This window comes from Oncorhynchus nerka, linkage group LG13, assembly GCF_034236695.1.
Source record: "Oncorhynchus nerka isolate Pitt River linkage group LG13, Oner_Uvic_2.0, whole genome shotgun sequence".
In the NCBI taxonomy this organism is placed as follows: Eukaryota; Metazoa; Chordata; class Actinopteri; order Salmoniformes; family Salmonidae; genus Oncorhynchus; species Oncorhynchus nerka.
This window is the reverse complement of record NC_088408.1, coordinates 71,724,361-71,745,454: the sequence shown is the minus strand read 5'-3', so window position 1 is coordinate 71,745,454 and position 21,094 is coordinate 71,724,361. Positions and strand designations below refer to the sequence as shown.

General features: G+C 43.2%; 1 protein-coding gene across 2 annotated transcripts in view; it reads right to left on the bottom strand.

Moving 5' to 3' along the window:
* Nucleotides 1-200: 200 nt before the first annotated feature.
* The window catches only part of LOC115131934 (transcription factor 7-like 1-B), a 47,305-nt gene continuing 26,411 nt past the window's right edge, over nt 201-21,094 (bottom strand). The window contains exons 4-12 of one of the 2 annotated variants that reach the window (XM_029664045.2): nt 19,187-19,270; nt 6,941-7,076; nt 6,683-6,785; nt 5,857-5,940; nt 2,651-2,797; nt 2,238-2,400; nt 2,014-2,121; nt 1,725-1,776; nt 201-1,099 (exon numbers count right to left, since the gene is read on the bottom strand). In XM_029664045.2, the coding sequence (XP_029519905.1) occupies nt 624-1,099; nt 1,725-1,776; nt 2,014-2,121; nt 2,238-2,400; nt 2,651-2,797; nt 5,857-5,940; nt 6,683-6,785; nt 6,941-7,076; nt 19,187-19,270 (1,353 nt within the window). In that variant the 3' untranslated portion in view covers nt 201-623. The remainder of the gene's footprint in view (nt 1,100-1,724; nt 1,777-2,013; nt 2,122-2,237; nt 2,401-2,650; nt 2,798-5,856; nt 5,941-6,682; nt 6,786-6,940; nt 7,077-19,186; nt 19,271-21,094) is intronic. The other variant, XM_029664054.2, reaches the window with a different exon arrangement.

Genomic DNA, 21,094 nt, shown 5'->3' with positions numbered 1-21,094 from the left:
CAACTGATGGAGTTCTAAAACTCCCAGCAAATAGTCTTCTTCCAAGTTAGTATCTGTACCTGTATTTACAGGTTTGAACCTGTAGGAAATATGTTCATTGCTTATATTGCATATATGTCGTCAAAATTATGTTATTGATTCATATATATTCAAATGAATGTGCGTGATCAGGCAGTGATGGAAGAAAAGAGAACCAGGCATTTCTAAAAAACAATCTCAAAGGTTTATTTAACATGTCAAAAGAAAGTCACACTCTTGGGAATTTAAAAGGGGCATTTGCAAGGACTGAAATTATTGTCCAGAACTATAAATCGAACTCAATACTAACATTAATAATGTTTTGGCTAAAAGGAGAGGGTGTTTTTTGTTCCTTTTCTTAATTTTCTTTTATACAAGTAGTTTATTGGATAAATGCATCAAAAAAAGAAACCTGTTCTGCAGTAAACTTTACAAAAAATACATTTTGTTTCATTGGAGAGAAGTAGAAAAGGATGGGATCAAATATTGACCAATAATATTTATTCCTTTTCATCATTTAAAAAAAAGTTCTAATATCTATTTTTTGAAAAGTAAAAGCAATATACAGCACAATAAAAGAGAAAAAAAGAATTGCTTTTGTAGATTTAGTCAGACGATTTGGTTACCAAGGAGAGGGGCTGTGACTGGAAGAGGGCATGATGGGAATGTAGGGCTGCTTGATGGAAAGGAGAGGGCGGTGAGAGCATTGAGTGGTGCAGGGAGCTGAAGGGGATTGGCCGAGGGAGAATGGGTGTGGAGTGGCTGCCTGAAGTACCAATAGGGATGGAGATGCTTGGGTGGGAAGAGGAGGAGGAAGAGGATGAAGATGACGAAGATGAAGCAGATCCAGAGGGTTTGCCAGTTAGAAAATGGTGGTGCAGGCGTCCTTCTGGTTTGGTGGTGAGGGACAGTGGCTGGGCCTGCTCTGAGTGTGTGGCGGCGGGAGCAGCCGGGGAGGCCAGAGCTGCAGAGGGTGTGGCTGGAGAATCCAGCATGCTGCCGTGAGACGAGGCAGGGCTGTCACACATTTTCTCTGAGGGCAGGTATTGTACACACTGCTTCTTGTTACTGATTGAGAAGTCTGGAGAAACAAAAGGAGGGGGCTTTGTCAATATTGCTGTTAAATAAGCCTATAATCTGTTACAAGTCCTTCAACAGTGCCAGTTCCCTTGCATACATGATAGTTGGCCAAAAATACAAAACATTCACAGACAATGTACAGAACATGGAAAACCAAAAGGTCTGTGACAATTTTTTTAATGTAAAAAAAGAAGAAGAGAAAACAAAGAACACTACCGCAATGGGTGAAATGCACAACTAAATGGCATAGGTTTTTAGAAACTAAACAGTTTGGGTGAAAAAAAAGTCTATGTCTATGTCAATAACACATTAAATGCCTCTATGTAAATGAGGTTTGACTGCTGTGCTGCAACAGACCAGACCAAACCACTGCGGGTGGAGTGGAGAGCAGTGTCCTGCAGTTCAGCCTTAATGGTTCATAACAGCAGACATACCTGCCTCAACGTCACAATTAGCACTGCACTTCATATGCTGCTTGTGAAAGTATAGAGGGAAGAGAGGAGTTAGTGGCAAGCCAAGTGTAGCTAGCAGCACTGTTTCACACAGGCCTATAGATGGAGTTCTTTCTGCCCTAAATAGAGAGGATAGGTCCAAGAGAAGAACAGAGAGAGAAAAGGACCCCTTACCCTCCGGTGTTGAGTCTGGCTTATTATCTCTCTTCCTCTTTTTCCGCTTTCCCTGCACAGATAAACAAAACAATGTAGTCAGAAAAAAACAGGTTACTATCAAAATGAAAGCAACATGCTTCAACACTACATCAAACAACTTCAGTGTATGAGAACAAAAGTCTTGTAGATCATTAGAATCACAGTATATATGGAATTATTTTTTAACCAACTGGAAATGAGGCGCTTACTTCCGTAACCCACATTTCCCTCCCTTATTGAAAGATCCATGGGAAAAAGTCCTACTCACATAGTTATCTCGTGCTGACCAGCCTGGGTAGAGTTGGGAGTGGAGTTGCCTCTCTTTCCTCGCCAGCTCATAGTATTTGGCTTGCTCTTCTCTCGATAGTGAGTGCCACTAAACACAAACATGACAAAAGTCAGAACTGGCCAAAGCATGTAAAGAATTTACACACAAACATACCTGCAAACTGTGGTGTGTCTTTGTGTGGTCAGGCAGTGTGTTGTGCTCACCCTTCGGCCCAGTATCTGGTTGATGGCAGCGCTCTCCTTCAGGGTGCACTCAGCCACCACCTTGGCCCTCATCTCCTTCATGTACAGCATGAAGGCATTCAGAGGCTTCTTGATGTGGGGCTTTTTGTCCTCCTCCTTCTTCACCGGGCCGGGAGACTTTCTGCTGAGACACAAAATACACATTGCAAATGTCACTTAAAATAGTCCTCCTTGTGTATGAGGTCCGATTCCATTCCAGAAGACCTGGCTGACCTCTTACAAAGAAACAGGATGCTCTAGAATCCTGGCCCTCCAAATGGAATTATGAATAGAGACGGGATACTCAGTCAACAACCAATTTTAATAAGAGTAAATAAAGTGTTTATATGTTTGGATAAAGGTAAATGTGAAGAATTTCAGTTATTGGTCCTTACGAATGCATAGAGGGGCTCATGTGGTCATGAGTGTTTGGTTCCTGCTTGATGGCTGGTGATACGATAGCAGGATGAGGGATGCCAGTCTGGTGCATGCCGTGGGGGTGGTGGGGCATCATGTGGGGGGAGAAACGGCTAGACACCAAGCTGGAAACAACAAAGACAACACAACCCTAACGGTTAACAAACTTTCAACAAACTTCTTACACACTCTTTCGGTCTGACCTGTCAAGCCGACTGTTTGTCTGGAGTCTAGACTAAAGTAATGTCCACAATGAGCTACATATTTCTTTTTTTTGTTCAAATAAAGGCTTTTTCAAAAGTCCCTTTATCCAACCATGCCTGGAGAAAAGTGAAGTGTATGGTAACCATGGTGACAGAGGGGACCTGACACCGGAAACCACTGCTTCCCGTGTTCAAAACCATGCAGGGTCTTTCTTCCACAGCTATCAGAACAGAACACCTTCAGATAGCCGTTGGAAAATGAGAGTGGTGCTAACACAATGGTACATTGTACATGGACAAAGGGGGAAATTAAGTTCCATGCTCCTCTGCCACACATTCTTGTTAAATAAACGAAAGGAAAATCCTTTAATGCTTCATAAAAATCTCAATTTAACAGACAGATATGGTTTTTGAAAGTCCAAAATACACTATAAGCTTGTACTTCATGCGAGTGTGTCCAGACGCTTTTCTTGCTATAAAAAAGGTTACTTAACAGTAGCACGTCAAATTGAGGACACCCCATTCGTAATTGGGTGTACACTTTAATCTCTCCAATATCTTTCTACTTAAACTATCATGTCATACATAAAAGAGGGGGCTCTTCCACCATTACGATCCCAGCAGCCACTAAAAAACTAGCTGAGGAGAAAAAAAAAAAAAAAGAGTAGAACATCAAATACAGTGGCTTGCAAAAGTATTCACCCCCCTTGTCATTTTTCCTATTTTGTTGCCTTACAACCTGGAATTAAAATGGATTTGGGAGGTGGGGGGGGGGTTGTATCATTTGATTTACACAACATGCCTACCACTTTAAAGATGCAAAATATTTGTTATTGTAAAACAAACAAGAAATAAGACAAAAAAAATGAAAAAAACTTGAGCGTGCATAACTATTCACCCCCCCAAAGTCAGTTCTTTGTAGAAACACCTTTTGCAGCAATTACAGCTGCAAGTCTCTTGGGGTGTGTCTCTATAAGCTTGGCACATCTAGCCACTGGGATGGTTGCCCATTCTTCAAGGCAAAAAACTGCTCCAGCTCCTTCGAGTTGAATGGGTTCCGCTGGTGTCGGGCAATCTTTAAGTCATACCACAGATACTCAATTGGATTGAGGTCTGGGCTTTGACTAGGCCATTCCAAGACATTTAAATGTTTCCCCTTAAACCACTCAAGTGTTGCTTTAGCAATATGCGTAAGGTCATTGTCCTGCTGGAAGGTGAACCTCCATCTCAGTCTCAAATCTCTGGAAGACTGAAACAAGTTTCCCCTCAAGAATTTCCCTGTATTTAGCGCCATCCATCATTCCTTCAATTCTGACCAGTTTCCCAGTCCCTGCTGATGAAAAACATTCCCACAGCATGATGCTGCCACCACCATGCTTCACTGTGGGGATGATGTTCTCGGGGTGATGAGAGGTGTTTGGTTTGCACCAGACATAGCATTTTCCTTGGTGGCCAAAAAGCTCAATTTAAGTCTCATCTGACCAGAGTACCTTCTTCCATATGTTTGGGGAGTCTCCCACATGCCTTTCGGCAAACACCAAACTTGTTTCCTTATTTTTTTTCTGGCCACTCTCCCGTAAAGCCCATGCCCAGCTCTGTGGAGTATACGACCTAAAGTGGTCCTATGGACAGATACTCCAATCTCCGCTGTGGAGCGTTGCAGCTCCTTCAGGGTTCTCTTTGGTCTCTTTGTTGCCTCTCTGATTAATGCCCTCCTTGCCTGGTCTGTGAGTTTTGGTGGGCGGCCCTCTCTTGGCAGGTTTGTTGTGGTGACATATTCTTTCCATTTTTTTATTATGGATTTAATGCTGCTCCGTGGGATGTTCAAAGTTTCAGATATTTTTCATAACCCAACCCTGATCTGTACTTCTCCACAACTTTGTCCCTGACCTATTTGGAGAGCTCCTTGGTCTTCATGGTGCTGCTTGCTTGGCGGTGCCCCTTGCTTAGTGGTGTTGCAGACTCAGATATATATATCATGTGACACTTAAATAAAGTCCACCTGTGTGCAATCTAACAAATTATGTGACTTCTGAAGGTAATTGGTTGCACCAGATCTTATTTAGGGGCTTTATGGCAAAGGGGGTTAATACATAAGCACGCACCACTTTTTTTTTTATTATACATTTTTGAAACATGTCCTTTTTTTCATTTCACTTCACCAATTTGGACTATTTTGTGTATGTCCATTACATGAAATCCAAATAAAAATCCATTTAAATTACAGGTTGTAATGCAACAAAATTGGAAAAACACCAAGGGGGATGAATACTTTTACAAGGCACTGTACATACAGTATTATCATATATTTATGACAAAACTGTCAAATATTACATGAACAAGCCTTGTTCAGGTGGGACAGACGGCAAGACAAACTTTGTAACACTGTGGCAGGAGCTGAGAATACTATTGATCATACAGAGACCCTGATGAATATTTCATCCCATACTAACACCGGAAGGCTCGCTACAAATCTTTCAAATTTTGACAGTCGGGCAGAAAGTTCAATCAGATGGGAGTTGTCGGTTCAGATGAGCTTTGATTTGTCGTAATCGATTCTCAGCCCTTTCATCTTTGTGTGTGTGTGTGTGTGTGTGTGTGTGTGTGTGTGTGTGTGTGTGTGTGCGCGTGTGTGTAGCAGATCAACTGAGAACATTGGCCTGGCCAGGGTAGTATAGTTCACAGAAAAGACTGTGCTGTCTACAGCGTAGGGTTCTGAATGCCAATAATCTGTTCACGCTCTCTTTGGAAGGAAGGCTGAGCTCGTTTTTAGAAGACTTAGCACCCCTATTCCTTTGTAGTCCCTACCCACTGGCTGTCCACGGTTGGATACCCCTGTCCTAAGACTGTTATAAACTCAGCAATGAGAACATCATAAACATGACTACAGAATGCATTACAACCACAAGATATTGCTCTCTTTTTGGGGATGGCTAGGGGTTGGTGAGACTGGGTGACAAAGAGCAAAGCGATCCACTCACCTGGACATAGATGCATTCATTGCGAGGGTGGGATAGGGGTGTCGGAACCCCCCCGGGGAGATAGAGTACATGTGCTGGCCCTGCCTGAGAATCAGAGGAGTAGAGGAAGGCACCAGTGAGAAGAGGATCAGACACAGCTGACAGATAACGCACCAGCACTAATCCAGCACTCAACTGCAATCCCCTGCTTGCGGAAAAGCACCGTTCAAATTGGTTACAAGACCCATAGCAAAACCCATAGAATGCGAAGAATTTATCCTAAATATCTCAAATATGTCAGTGTTTTATTATCAAAATTGCATCAGAATGTGCCTATACCGCAAAGTTTGACAAACACTGTACATATTATACCGTATTCAAAGTTTCTCCTATACTATACCAGGTTAGGACTGTACTTTGAGATAAATGGACTTCAACAAAACTATTCTCCATGTCTATGAGTTAGGAGGATGTGGGTTACTCCACAGATACATTACATATTGCCATGGGGCAGAGAGGAAAATGTGCAGTTTTATAGCAAACCTCATGTTATTCTACATATTTTGCAATGAGGCTGAGAGTATTTTGCATTTCCTACTATTCTACACATTTTGCTAGGAGGCTGAGATTATTATACATATTTTTTCTGTCATTTTAAACATTTTTTTTGCCATGGCTTATGACATGTTCATATGCTATCTGGGGAGAAGGGTGTTTTGTGGTTGTGGCCCCCAGAGCCCATAGCAACCCCCGCCCCTCCCCCTTGTGGGGGCTGCAAGGGTGTATGGTATGCCAGTGCATAAATATGTATATAATACTGTTCTATTTAATGCTGTGTGTTACTCACTGTGGCACCAGCCATCCCAGAGGGTGAGGGATCTGTCCCACAGCACCTGGAGACAGGGGGTAGTACGGAGAGAGCTCTGATGGATGGGGAGTCCGAGGAATGCCTGAAGGGAACACAGGGGGGACAATTGAAGCAATAGATAATTTAAAGTCACAGTCAAGGTCATTTTCTCTAAGAAATTAATAGATATATAGACTGCAGTTTAAGTTTAATGCAAGCCATGTAATGCTTGCATTGAGGGTGTGTGTGTGTGTGTACCGGTCTTTGGGTCAAGGATCTCCGGGGAGAGGTGTGAGGGAGGGGTTCCGGGGGAGAAATGTTCATTGCTGTAGGTGATGAGGGGGGTCAGCGGGTGGACGTGGTGAGCATGCTGCACCACTGGGACCTTGTTGGACTGTAGGAGAGACGAGAGGAACACACAGAGGGGCTTTAGACACCAGAGAGAGAGGACTAGATAGACCAGGGGTTTAATAGTCTCCCTGGGTCTCCAAAGACTCAAACAGAAACAGGCTCATTCATAAGTCTGACATTTGTTGTGCCTGATGCTTGCCATGTATGACCAACATGCATGGCCCTCTGCATCCTAATGCAAACTGTTCCAAATCCACCATGGACTCTGTTGGCATAAAGGTCATGACACATGTTGTTGGTAGTCACTGTATCATGTGGGTAAAGGTGAGTCCCTATGCCCGAGAATGCTGCCCGTCTTGCCTGCCTCCCTCCCTGGTAAACAATGCAGGCTGTGGCTGTGTGTGTGACAGGCCCTATGATGCAATCTGGATCCCCACCAAGACACAGTGAAAGCCTGCAGATGCATACCAACACCATTACGGCCATTACGTGGAGGAGAGAACTGTTTGTTCAGCCCAACAGGCAAAACAACAGGGCCCAAGATCTGAAAGTTATACCAACACAAGCCCCCAGTACTGTAGGTAGCTCAGTGCCCATACACATGGCTAATCCCTAATCTCAAACTGCTAACTTGCCCGCACACTATTCAGTTCTTCATTGATCCATGTAGGATGACATTAACCCTGAACAGTGTTTTTAGTTCCTCATTGATATGGTTTGAGTACACTGGTACTAGATCTAGCGATCTAGTCTAAGGGAATCAAATCCTATACACTCAAAGCACTCACAATACAGCATCAATCACAATGGGAGGTGGGGTATACATACACTTCAAGGAGTTAAATAACTGATTTTGTTGGAGCAGACTCATTGTTATTTCAGCTATTTTAATAGGGCTGTGTGGTGGCAGAGAAACGCCATATCCCCTGACTCTAGTGCAGCTAGCTAGCGGACCTGGCCAGGACAGCCAGGAGGACGATGATAATAATAATAACCAGCGTCTCTACTTTCATTAGGCAGCGTTCGGCCTCACAGTTATTTCCTCTGGCTGCCCTGCTCAATGAAACGCTTGTTGGCCCAACTCGTCACATGTGAGGGCCAGGGGGGGGGGGGGGGAGAAAGAAGTCTTGTTCCTCCAACCTAACCTTTCTTCAGTATCCCTCCCAACCCCCTTCTCAACCTCTCGTCTAACCAACGAGGTCCAGGATGGAACAAGGTTTGCATTGAAACGACTGTACGCTCTCTTACTTCATGCTGCTTAGAATTGTTCCAAATATCAGGCATGCATTTTCTGCCCTTTTTTTTAAAAGCAGTTCCAACCTCCCCCTTTTTAAGTCTTAGCAAACGTGTTTCTCCTGCTTCCAAAGCCTGCTTTGATTTCAATAATGTCCGTTGTGATGAGGAAATTGCAGATGCAAAGCCTTGTAAAAGGTAGAGTACATAATTGATGTAAATAAAAAAATAAGCCAATGATATATGGATAAAGCTTTCATATTATAGGATTGCGTACGTACGATGATAATACATACATACACCTAGTTGAAGTTTACATACACTTAGGTTGGAATCATTAAAACTCATTTTTCAACAACTCCACAAATGTCTTGTTAACAAACTATAGTGTTGGCATGTCTACTTTGTGCATGACATCTACTTTGTGCATGACACAAGTCATTTTTCCAACAATTGTTTACAGACAGATTATTTCACTTATAATTCACTGTATCACAATAACAGTGGGTCAGACGTACACTTTGCTTGACATCTTGGGAAAATCAAAAGAAATCAGCAAAGACCACAGAAAAATAATTATAGAGCTCCACAAGTCGGGTTCATCCTTGGGAGCAATTTCCAAATGCCTGAATGTACCACGTTCATCTGTACAAACAATAGTACGCAAGTATAAACACCATGGGACCATGCAGCCTTCATACCACTCAGGATGGAGACGCGTTCAGTCTCCTAGAGATGAACGTATTTTGGTGCGAAAAGTGCAAATTAATCACAGAACAACAGCAAAGGACCTTGTGAAGATGCTGGAGGAAACGGGTACAAAAGTATCTATATCCACAGTAAAACGAGTCCTATATCAACATAACTTGAAAAGCCGCTCAGCAAGGAAGAAGCCACTGTTCCAAATCCGCCATAAAGAAGCCAGACTACGGTTTGCAACTGCATATGGGGACAAAGATCGTACTTTTTGCAGAAATGTCCTCTGGTCTGATGAAACAAAAATAGAACTGTTTGGCCATAATGACCATCGTTGTGTTTGGGGAAACGGGGAGGCTTGCAAGCTGAAAAACACCATCCCAACCGTGAAGCACGGGGGTGGCAGCATCATGTTGTGGGGGTGCTTTGCTGCAGGAGGGACTGGTGTCATGCAATAAAATGCGAATTAATTACTGAAAAATCATACGTGATTTTCTGGATTTTTGTTTTAGACTCCGTCTCTCACAGTTGAAGTGTACCTATGATAAAAATTACAGACCTCTACATGCTTTGTAAGTAGGAAAACCTGCAAATTCGGCAGTGTATCAAATACTTGTTCTCCCCACTGTACATACAGTCAAAGGTTTGGACACAATTACTCATACCAGGGTTTTTCTTTATTTGTACTATGTTCTACATTGTAGAATAATGGTGAAGACATCAACACTGTCGTAAGCAAAAAAAAGTGTTAAACAAATCTAAATGTATTTTAAATTTGAGATTCTTCAAAGTAGCCACCCTTTGCCTTGATGACAGCTTTGCATAATCTTGGTATTCTCTCAAACAGCTTCATGAGGTAGTCACCTGGAATGCATTTTAATTAACAGGTGTGCCTTGTTAAAAGTTCATTTGTGGATTTTTTTCCCTTCTTAATGCATTTGAGCCAATCAGTTATGTTTTGACAAGGTTGGGGTGGTATACAGAAGATGGTATTTTACCAAATAGGACTAAGTCCATACAATTGCAAGAACAGCTCAAATAAGCAAAGAGAAAATGACAGTCCATCATTACTTTACGACATGAAGGTCAGTCAATTCGGAAATGTTTAAGAACTTTGAAACTCTCTATCATGAAGAACACCACAGGAACGGAAGACTCAGCATTACCTCTGTTGCAGAGGATAAGTTCATTAGCGTTAACTGCACCTCAGTTTGCAGCCCAAATAAATGCTTCACAGAATTCAAGTAACACACACAACATCAACTGTTCAGGAGACTGTGTGAATCAGGCCTTCGTGGTCAAATTGCTGCAAAGAAACCACTACTTATGGACACCAATAAGAAGAAGAGACTTACTTGGGCCAAGAAACACGAGCAATGGACATTAGACCGGTGGAAATCTGTCCTTTGGTCGGACAAGTTCAAATTTGAGATTTTTGGTTCCAACCGCCGTGTAGGTGAATGGATGATCTCCGCATATGTGGTTCCCACCGTGGTGTGATGTGTGGGGATGCTTTTCCGGTGACACAGTCCCTGATTTATTTAGAATTCAAGACACAATTAACCAGCATGGCTACCACAGCATTCTGCAATGATACGCCATCCCATCTGGTTAAGGCTTAGTGGGACTATCATTTGTTTTTCAACAGGACAATGATCAACACACCTCCAGGCTGTGTAGGGGCTATTTTACCAAGAAGGAGAGTGATGAGTGCTGCATCAGATGACCTGGCCTCCACAATCCTCTAGGCCTCAACCAAATTGAGATGGTTTGGGATGAGTCGGACCGCAGAGTGAAGAAAAAGCACCCAACAAGTGCTCAGCATGTGAAACTGTTGGAAAAGCATTCCAGATGAAGCTGGTTGAGATAATGTGCAAAGCTGTCATCAAGGCAAAAGGTGGCTACTTTGAAGAACCAAAAATGTATTTTGATTTGTTTAACACTTTTTTCGTTACTACTTAATTCCATGTGTGTTCTGTCATAGTTTTGATGTCCCCACTATTATTCTACAATGTAGAAAATAGTACAAATAAAGAAAACACGTTTTCCGTGTTTGCCAACAGTGTAAACTTAAAGGGATATTTGGGGATTTTGGAAATGAGGCCCTTTATCTACTTTCTCAGAGTCAGATGAACTCATGGATACCATTTTTATGTCTCTGCTTGCAGTTTGAAGGAGGTTGCTAACTAGCATTAGCGCAATGACGAGGTCAAATGGGTATCCCCTCCTTTCTGTGACTGTTGCCACCGCTGCTAAAGAAAACTAGAGAAAAAGACTGGATGGTTGCATAAAGCATTTATGCATAATGTAGAAAACCCAAAGCCCAAATGTCATGTATACTTTAGACATTCTTTGTTGTTCCACTTCATGTACAATGTGAGTGAATTTTCCCTATATTGTGGATGCTGTTTGAGACCTCTAGACCTGAGAGCCAACATTTTTGGGAAGCACTTCAGTGAGAATTGGAAACGATCGCCATTAATAATTCATACTTTGGAATACACCAATCATGTGTTCGCTCAGAAGAGAGTTTAAAGTTTAACAGCGCCAGTTTCAACATGAAGACCAGTCTGCATACGAGTACAGCAAGCAAAACAATGGAACAGAAATATGTAGACGTGGGCTGTCCACATGCAAAAGCATTTAGACCAGCGGCCTACCTGCTTAAACCATCTTCAGAGGAGAGGTCCCATTGTGGTCTACATTTAAGTACATAGATGGTTACCTCATCAACTTCTACTGTGTTATTAGGTGCTGACAGAAAAGCAATAAGCAAGTCCCTCCCTCTCGATCAGAATATTGCGAGTAGTTACAATTAAATAAAAGCATTGGTATTACACTTCTTCATTCTTTCACATTGAACTTTCAGTTGGATAGCAGTTCAACAGTAGTTACCAGTTAGCCAACATGAAAAAAATAAATTGCCCAAAAACAAGTAGTCTTGATGTGTAAAAGTGAAGAACGCCAACTTAAATCATGGTTCTAAATAAAAGGAGGAACTCCCCAGCCCATCAATACCTCCATTCAGCCTCTAATTACCCCTTTACCCATCACAGCCTCACATGCTTGGGTTCATGAGCAATCTGGAGACAGACGGGACCTGCATTGACACACAGACATCGTGCTCTCTACATAGACCTGCCTGCTCGTTAAACTACCCAGTCCACTGTAACAAAGCACAATGCCTTCACAACTGACGTGTGGCAACACTGTTGAATGATATTGGATTCGAGTTGACACGGTAACAGGAAAATGAAAAATAGCAAAAAGTTGCTGAGCCAGTGCAGAGACAAGGTGGCTGTCTGTTAAGCGGTTTGAGGCAAAAGAGGCCAAGGTGGCAGTACCTCACTGGGCCGTTAAACTTGGAACACTGCTAAGAAAAGCTTAGTCCTTGGTCAATGTGGGTGGAGGGGTAGATTTCATTCAAATAAACATGTTTTTGGATCCTGCACATCTGAATTGAATTACTAGGCAAACAGCCGATGGGGAAGAGCGCTCAGAAGAAACTGAATAACCCCAGAGCTTTGTGTGTGCCTTTCTGCTACGTGACCCCTTCTGGGTGGGAGGCTCAGAGGCTTTTCAAAACTCCAGGAAAGAAAGAGTGAAAAGAATGCATGGCATGCTGAGAAATCCAATAATTGTTTTCAATACCAACAGGAAAAAGGACATAAGAGTGGACTGACTGTCATATGCTTTTAGAACAAGCCCACCAAAAACTATGGCAGACAAGTTGCGTCGCTTTACGTCTGAACAGTCGTCCCCACTGAAAGGGTCAATGGCAATTACATTTAAAGTTAACAAAATGGCCGTGTCACGTTGCAGTTGCTAGACACCAATAAATAATTGAGTGTTTCACCTAGGTCACGAGGAACTGAGAGGGCAAGCGAAAAGGCAAGCATTGACACAAACATAGTCACCACTAGTTACCACAGCCACAAAGTCATAGATTCCGGCCTATTTGTTCAACTTATCTTCTTTAAATGTGATTTCAAGCCTAACCACACTGCTAACCTTATGCCTAAACATACCCTTAAAATAAAAACAAAAAGCTACATTTTGTTTTCATGAATTTGTGGCTGTGGTAACTTCTGGAAACCTACAAACATGGTGAAATTACTAAAAAAGGATGTAGAGATTATTCACCACTGATTAATCAAATAGCCGATTTTGAAAGTTTTGGTTTTCAGATGACTGTGTACTTAGATGTCGGGACTCGGTTCCTATATTTGACTTTCACTGAGGTACTGAGTCCAGTGTGTGTCTATAAAAGCAAGGTTTCTGCAGAGCCATGGAAGGACTGCAGCCTTCCCATCAGTATTCAGTTAAGGCTTTCCAAAACCTTTGATTTTATGATGGACTCTGGTTGTTTAATGCGTAATGCAACATGGCAAATCTCAGAGCACACCCAGTAAAACACATTTTGACTGCAAGCTAGCAGAAAGTAGCTTTGCCAAAACCAACCTGTACCATTCTCATTCGATGTCTTTACAAAAACTGCTATTCAGTCTAATGTGCCGCAAATATCAACGGAAACTCCATGGATAGGCCATTTTTGGATGCACACCCATGTCAATGCTGAGCTCTTACTACTTCGATTCACTTAACAAGCAATCTGGTGACCTCCATCCTGCTCTAAGTGAGTTATGACAAGCTGCTGACAGTGACCAAGACCAACGCTCCTGTTGTCAACATGATTGTTCTGTAATGGGGTACTGAAACACAAGATAGAAGAATTCCTCTGTCTTTGTCAAATTCAGAGCATGAGGCCATTTTGAGCTGTGAGTACTGATGATCTGATGACTGGACTGGGCAGACAAACACTGAAGTTAGGGCTATCCGATCTCATTAGGAAGTCACATTCTTTGTAAACATCCCCCATTGATGTTTTAACTTTTGCTAGTGAAAATTATGTGGACACCCCTTCAAATTAGTGGATTAAGCTATTTCAGTTACACCCGTGTATAAAATGGACCACACAGCCATGCATACTCCATAGACAAACATTGGCAGTAGAATGGCCTTACTGAAGAGCTCAGTGACTTTCAACGTTGCAGTCATAGGATGCCACCTATCCAACAAGTCAAATTTCTGCCCTGCTAGAGCTGCCCGTCAACTGTAAGTGCTGTTATTGTGAAGTGGAAACATCAAGGAGCAACAACGGCTCAGCCGTGAAAGTGGTAGGCCACTCAAGCTCACAGAACGTGACCACCGAGTGCTGTAAAAATCGAGTCCTTGGTTGCAACACTCACTACCAAGTTCTAGACTGCCTCTGTAAGCACCGTCAGCACAATAATTGTTCATTGGGAACTTCATTGGTTTCCATCACCAAGCAGCCGCACAGAAAGGTCACAATGTGCAATGCCAAGTGTCAGCTGGAGTGGTGTAAAGCTTGCCGCCATTGGACTCTGGAGCAATGGAAACGCGTTCTCTCAAGTGATGAATCACGCTTCACCATCTGGCAGTCCGACAGACAAATCTGGGTTTGGCGAATACTAGGAGAACGCTGCATAGTGCCAACTGTAAAGTTTGGTGGAGGAGGAATAATAGTCTGGGGCTGTTTTCATGCTTCAGACTCAACCCCTTAGTTCCAGTGAAGGGAAATCATAACGCCACAGCATACAATGGCACAATTCTGTGCTTCCAACTTTGTGGCAAAAGTTTGGAGAAATACCTTTCCTGTTTCAACATGACAATGCCCCCATGCACAAAGCAAGGTCCATACAGAAATGTTTTGTCAAGATTGGTGTGGAAGAACTTGACTGGCCTGCACAGAGCCCTGACCTCAACCCTATTGAACACCTTTGGGATAAATTGGAACGCCGACTGCAAGCCAGGCCTAAATCGCCCAACATCAGTGCCCAAACTCACTAATGCTCGTGGCTGAATGGAAGTAAGTCCCTGCAGCAATGTTCCAATATCTAGTAGAAAGCCTTCCCAGAAGAGTGGAGGCTGTTATAGCTGCAAAGGGGGGACCAACTCCATATTAATGCCCACAATTTTGGAATGAGATGTTGGACGAGCAGGTGTCCACATACTTTTGTAGTGTATAAATACAGTGAAGGACACATCAGGGTTTCCATTAGGAAAAAGTGCCGCTTGATATTTGAATTTACTGGACATTTGAGAAATGTACTGGACCCATATGCATTGGGTGCATAACCTGATTAGGGTGTCCATTCACGTTGCTCAAAATGACAGAAATCACATTTAGATTATGGTCATTCATATTAACAGAACATGCAAGTCGAAGATGCAACGATGTGCGGTCCTTCTTACCAAATTCTGATGCGCACTTTGAAGATGCTTAGACTAACTGTCCACATTTACTTTTCCTCAGCCTACAAGAGGAGTAACGCACAACAAAATCACTAGCCTTTGTCAATCTACTATCCCCCATAGTAGGAAAGTTGACCTGTTCTATTTGGTCAGCTTGTTGAGAAATGGCTTATTCTAAACAGACTCTGGGACAGTTGTGGGGAGATTGATCCCAAATTCATACAACCAGTAGGCCTTGGCTACATCAAACATGTTTTTTATTTTTATTTTAAGCAATGCGTCTGATGAAACAGATCAGAACGTTTAGCTTAAAATGTTCTTCACATTATAAGCGCAGCAATCCACACAAGGCAGTAGGCTACACGTGAATGTTCGTTTCGCAATGAAATTAGCAGGAAAACACCATTGTCAAAAGGGCACTTTCATGTGAGAGGTTTCATGTGACAGATGAAAATATCCACTAAGAGATCTAGTAGCCTACTTTGAAGCAAGAAAATACATGCCTCATAATGTATTCAGCCATTCAGGTTTCAAACAATGAAGTATGTTGTTTTCAAAATGCATAGCCTACTGCCTCCAGCTCATTGCAGAGTGGTGTGTGACACGGTGATGAGGCCTGCCTTCCCTTGGCCTTTGAGATGCTACAGCAGCAGCTCTCGCGCTGTCCGACAGATGTCCCACTCAAGGGCTCTGTATGCTGTACGTGTGTGATAAATAAGGTACATAATGAATATACTGCAGAATACACACTCGTCAATTTAATTCCACTAAATTATGCCAATTAACATATAGACCGATAAGCATGACCAGTCAAATGAATTTCCATCAATGAATAGGCTAAAAAGCATGACTTCGCAATGGGATTTTCTTCTTTTCCCCGACAATTGGCCAGAGGCAAATTTGATTTAAAAATCGACTTATCTACCCTGGTACACACACTAAAAAGGTTAAAAAATATATGTTTTTAAGAAAATAGTGTTTTTTAGACAAGGGCATTCTATGAGTTGGTATGATGGGCAGCTGTGATGTCATCGGCCTCCCACTCCATTGCAATAGAGAACAAAAGAGGAAAGACCCACCCTCCTTGTGATGTCATGACTTACCTGGACCACCTATTGAGATGTGCCTTTTGTTAACTAAATCAGGTGTTAAATGAGGTGAAAAGGAGACTGGAGTTCCACTTTAATGTTGAGTCACTTATAACTAATGACATGTCGAACAGTCTAACATGGACCAATCAGTAGGAATGGTAGAATGACCTGAAGGGTATTGGCAGCATGACCTCCATGATTATGATCGGACTCCATTACTCTAGTTTGAGGAGTACGTTATTGCTGCTGTGCAAATGCACATGATCTGTGGTACCAGATGGCAGACAGCTCTCTCCCTGTCCAGTCTGCTCCAGCAAGGCCGGACACTACTGGTGGAGAGACGAGGCAAGGGCTGACTCCCACAATACATCAACTGGCCCTGCATCGCCATTGATGTATAATGAATGAAGAGGTAGCTCTCTGAGTATGATATGGGGGCGGGGGTGGGTATTCACAGACAAGCAATGTTCCCTTCTATTGTTCCCTTCTCCCTAGTCTGCCCACCCGTACCACCAAAAGCAATACCAACTGAATGCTAAACAAACCTGTCTCATAAATAATTGAGGATCTCGGCCAGAGCAGGCTCTGATTAGCATACGGGCCTTATGGACCCAATCTGCACAGCAGCTACAGGACAGACTTCCCCGTTCCACAGGCTTCTCATATCCAAACAAGGGTTGAATTTCTTTTTCAAAGCTTCCTCTCGCTCCTGGTCCACTAAGACAACGAGAGGAGTCCAAGTGAGACCAGCTCCATCATTCATTACAATTGACATTGTTGTCTGCTGCAGGCCAGGCACCGTGAGGGACACTTGATGATCTGAGTCACCAGGAATCTGATCATCAGCGATGGCATCACCTCATTACTGCTGTAGAACTGCTGCTAAATGACTAATTCATCAGCAAATACACTAAGGGGGAGAATGCCTTTCTACAAACACATTCTAGGGCAGATAAATCATCAGTAAAAGGGCCATATGTGTATGAACAATTTAAGATTCTGAAGGTACATGCATGTGCGCATACTTGAGGGTCACCCCCAGGAGTCCCACAATCAATATCAGAGAAAAACGCTGTCTCCACGCCAGCCATCATGAATATACAATTATGACATGTAATGAGTGCTTGCAGAAGAGAGCAGGAATACATCAATATTGTGGTTGATGGAAGCCCTGCTGCTGTCCCCTGGCTCCCTCTCCTCAGGTCCCTCTGGCTGGTGTTGGCCCTGGCCCCTGGGCAGTAATCCCTGGACCCCCGTGTACCTCTGCATGTTCCCATCCGCTCCCATTGCTCTCATTAGAGCAGTGCTGGGGCCCTGCAGGCCTGCAGAGCCTGCCTCCTGCTCCCCCTCTCTGCTGCCTGGGTAATGAGCACATAATCAGCCTGGCTCCCTGGCAGCAGCTCACCAGAAGGGCATGTGGGTTTATTATGGCCGTGGTGTGTGTGTGTGCGTGTGTGTGTGTGTGTGTGGGGGGGGGGGTTAAGGGCACAGTGGGGTGTTTCAATCTGAATCCCCAGTGGCCCAGCCTTCCTTTGCTACACTCCCTCTGTATCAGAGGATGCTTCTGCTCACACATTTGATGACCCTTTGTCTCAGATCACCTGATCTAGAATGGCTACTTCCTCTTCTAGTTCACATGACCCAATACTCTATTGGCAGAAAAGATTTAAGGGGAAGAACATATAAACAGTGAAAGACAGTGACTTGAGATGGGAACCAGCAAACTGTCCACTACCAAATCTAAAGTTAGGCCATTCAAATAAGTCAAATATTCTCCTTCAAAATTAGCTACAGTAAATCCCTCACGCCTGAATGGCAAAGTGCACAATAAGTCTCTCTCTATTTGACCTTCCTGGTTCAATAGACGTCGCACAGATATAGAAGGCTCGCCACAACAGAGAAATCCGTAGTTCAGCCAAGGCAGGGCAGCATGGAACCAAGCCAGAGTCCTCAGTGTTCACGTCAAGTCTTCAATAGTCTCTTTCAATTCCTCCTGATTCACGTCCCATTACTCTGCTCCTTATTCACATTTTCTGCTATTCCATAATGCAAGACCATGCATTTCATAATGTTATATATTAAGTAAATAAAATAAAATCCATTGGCAGGAACAAAACAGGGCACAGCGGACAAACGAGCCATGCTCACAGAGTCACTGACAGGTCAGCACTTATTGTAATCAAATATATTTAAATTGGCTTCCAAGACCATTTTAACAGAGAGTGAAGTCAGCCACAGAGAAGCTCTGGATTCCCCAGGGCAAGGCCTACACTACTCCCACTGACAACAGCTTCCCATTGACACCACTCAATGAGGACTTTGTCAAGTGCATCATTGCGTTTATGAGATCCGACAAACACACCAAACTAAACAGACCCGTCTAGCCGGGATTACTGAGGTCACAGGCTGAGTCACTGTGGTTATTTTCCCACAGCGTGGTGACTGAGGCTGGTTCTCTCGGAGCACATCTACAGATCACTTCCCTAACCCCAGATCAGCAAGATATGCTGTTCTTTCTCTCCCCACTTCATGGTATGTTGATCCCTAGTGGCGTTTATCTAGTGTTATCAATAAACACGGTTCCATATGAGGTGTAACAGGCCCAGCAGGTCCTGCACGTCCAGAGGTGCACAAAAGAGGCTGTGCCAAAACATAATCACGGATGACTTCTCTACGGAAAGGCATATGAACTGGCCGGACGCGACCTTAAACTATATGATAATTAATGATATATGATGTATTGGACTGGCATGGTATGGAATGACTAGATGACTGTTATGTAATGATGTAGTGTAGTGAAGGGTGCTGTGAGCTGTTACTAGACCCAGTGGATGGATAGATGGTATGGTGTACTCACTAGGTGTCCTGGGGTGGGGGAGCGGGAGTCTTTGAGTCCAGCAGCTCCAGGGACATCCAGTAGAGGCCATTTCATCTGCAGGTACTGTGGGGTGAAGAAGGAGTAACATGAAATCAGAAATATTTAGATAGATTCAAATGAAAGCGATCACAGAGAAAAGGAATGTATTTCTATACCTAATCTGCTTCATATACAGGGTAAAGCTACAATCACACAGTTTTACACCATATGCTATTATCGAACCTGCTATAATGTGTCGAGACTAACTCGCTAATGCTTGTTGAGAATGAATAGCATGAAATATGGTTTAGCTATTCCAGAACAGACCACAGTGTAATAAATGGTGTGGGAGCCAGCAGAGAGCCATAACTCTGACAGACACCTGTATGAGACTCATATGCTGTTGGAGTCAGACACCGGCTTTTGGCAGCAGGGGGAGAGGGATGTGAACACAGCGGACTGGAGGGGGACTGTGAAATCGCAGTTTGTCAGGGAAAAAACAAGATTCCAGCTGTGGGCGCCCATCGACTAGCGGGTGGGAAGGGACAGCTGGAAGGAAGCTCCATCAGGAGAGGGGAAAGGCAGGGGTGGGGTCTCCGCACTAAGCCTATGGCATCCTGGTGAATTGTTTTGGCCTTTTGACCCAAACCAAACTAATCCACTTTTATTGTTAACATTTTTCAACTTGCTATCATAGTTGTTATCATTGGCTTAAACATTACTGTTTTCTTTTCCATTTTTTTGGCACAGAGTTTAACACAATTGTTCATTTATGGCCGCCCAGCCCATGTGTAACTCCCCATGGAACAGCGTCATGTATGGAGGAGTTGTTTTATCTCCTCCTGAAAGCAACACGTTTAAAATAGATTTTCGAGATCAGTCTTGGTGCGGTGTGTGGAGCTGGTGCTCAGACCGATGCAGAGCTCGGCCATCTGGTTTGTGAATCAGTTTAAATACCGAATACAGCAGACTGTCATACATGTGCATTTTCTCCATGGTATCCAACGATTTCAAATGAATTAAAAGGGTTTTCCTTTCAGTTTCTGCTGCATTTGTGGTATCATAGATATTCTACATTGCCTTTTGGGCATAGAATACCAACACGATTCCAAAGCCTCAGCATGTGTCAGTAGTAATGCAACAGCATTGCTGTTTAGTAATTGCGAGTTGTTTTGCACATTACTCCGTAGTTTAATTTATGTTCACTATGACACTCCCCAAAATGGCTAGGTCAGCAGCAGGATAAATAGAGAAGGAAGAACGACGTGCATCTCAGAGTCCCCATAATCAACCTCTGCCACTGGGGCTTGGGTTTTATCAGGCAAACTTTGACTGTTTCGCTGTACTGATTTGAAGGGTTTAAGACCATTTTAACAGTTTAGCTGTTTCAGCTATTTTACTCATCTCTCTCTCAAAATCCATATCCCAGATTAAAATAAAATATCTATTTTGCATGGAAAAAAGCCATATTGTACAATAAGACATGGCACGTTTCCTCATCTTACATAAACCAAGGCTGTGCACTTAATACATTATACTGTTGCACAAAGTCTATAAGGGGGAGAACTCGCTGCATGCATGTGAAAGATGACAAAAACCTTTTCAAGGCTTAAAAGGAGTTGACAATCATCTGTGCAGGATTAGATTTTTAAAGCTTCATTCATCACTCTGAGTTCATAGGGAGGAAGGAAGCTTGGATGACTGCAGGTTAAAAATGGAAAAGACATAACAGGAGGGGGAAAGGGAGAGAGGGAGAAAAACATTTTCAGGAATGAGTTTGTCGGAGCAGGCAGAGGGTATTGTTTCCTGACAGCTGGGGCCCAATAGAATACTGAGGGAGGGGGGGAAAGGGGACCCTTATTCCCATCCAAAATGGGGGGGGGATTCTTGGAGTTGACATCAGTCCTC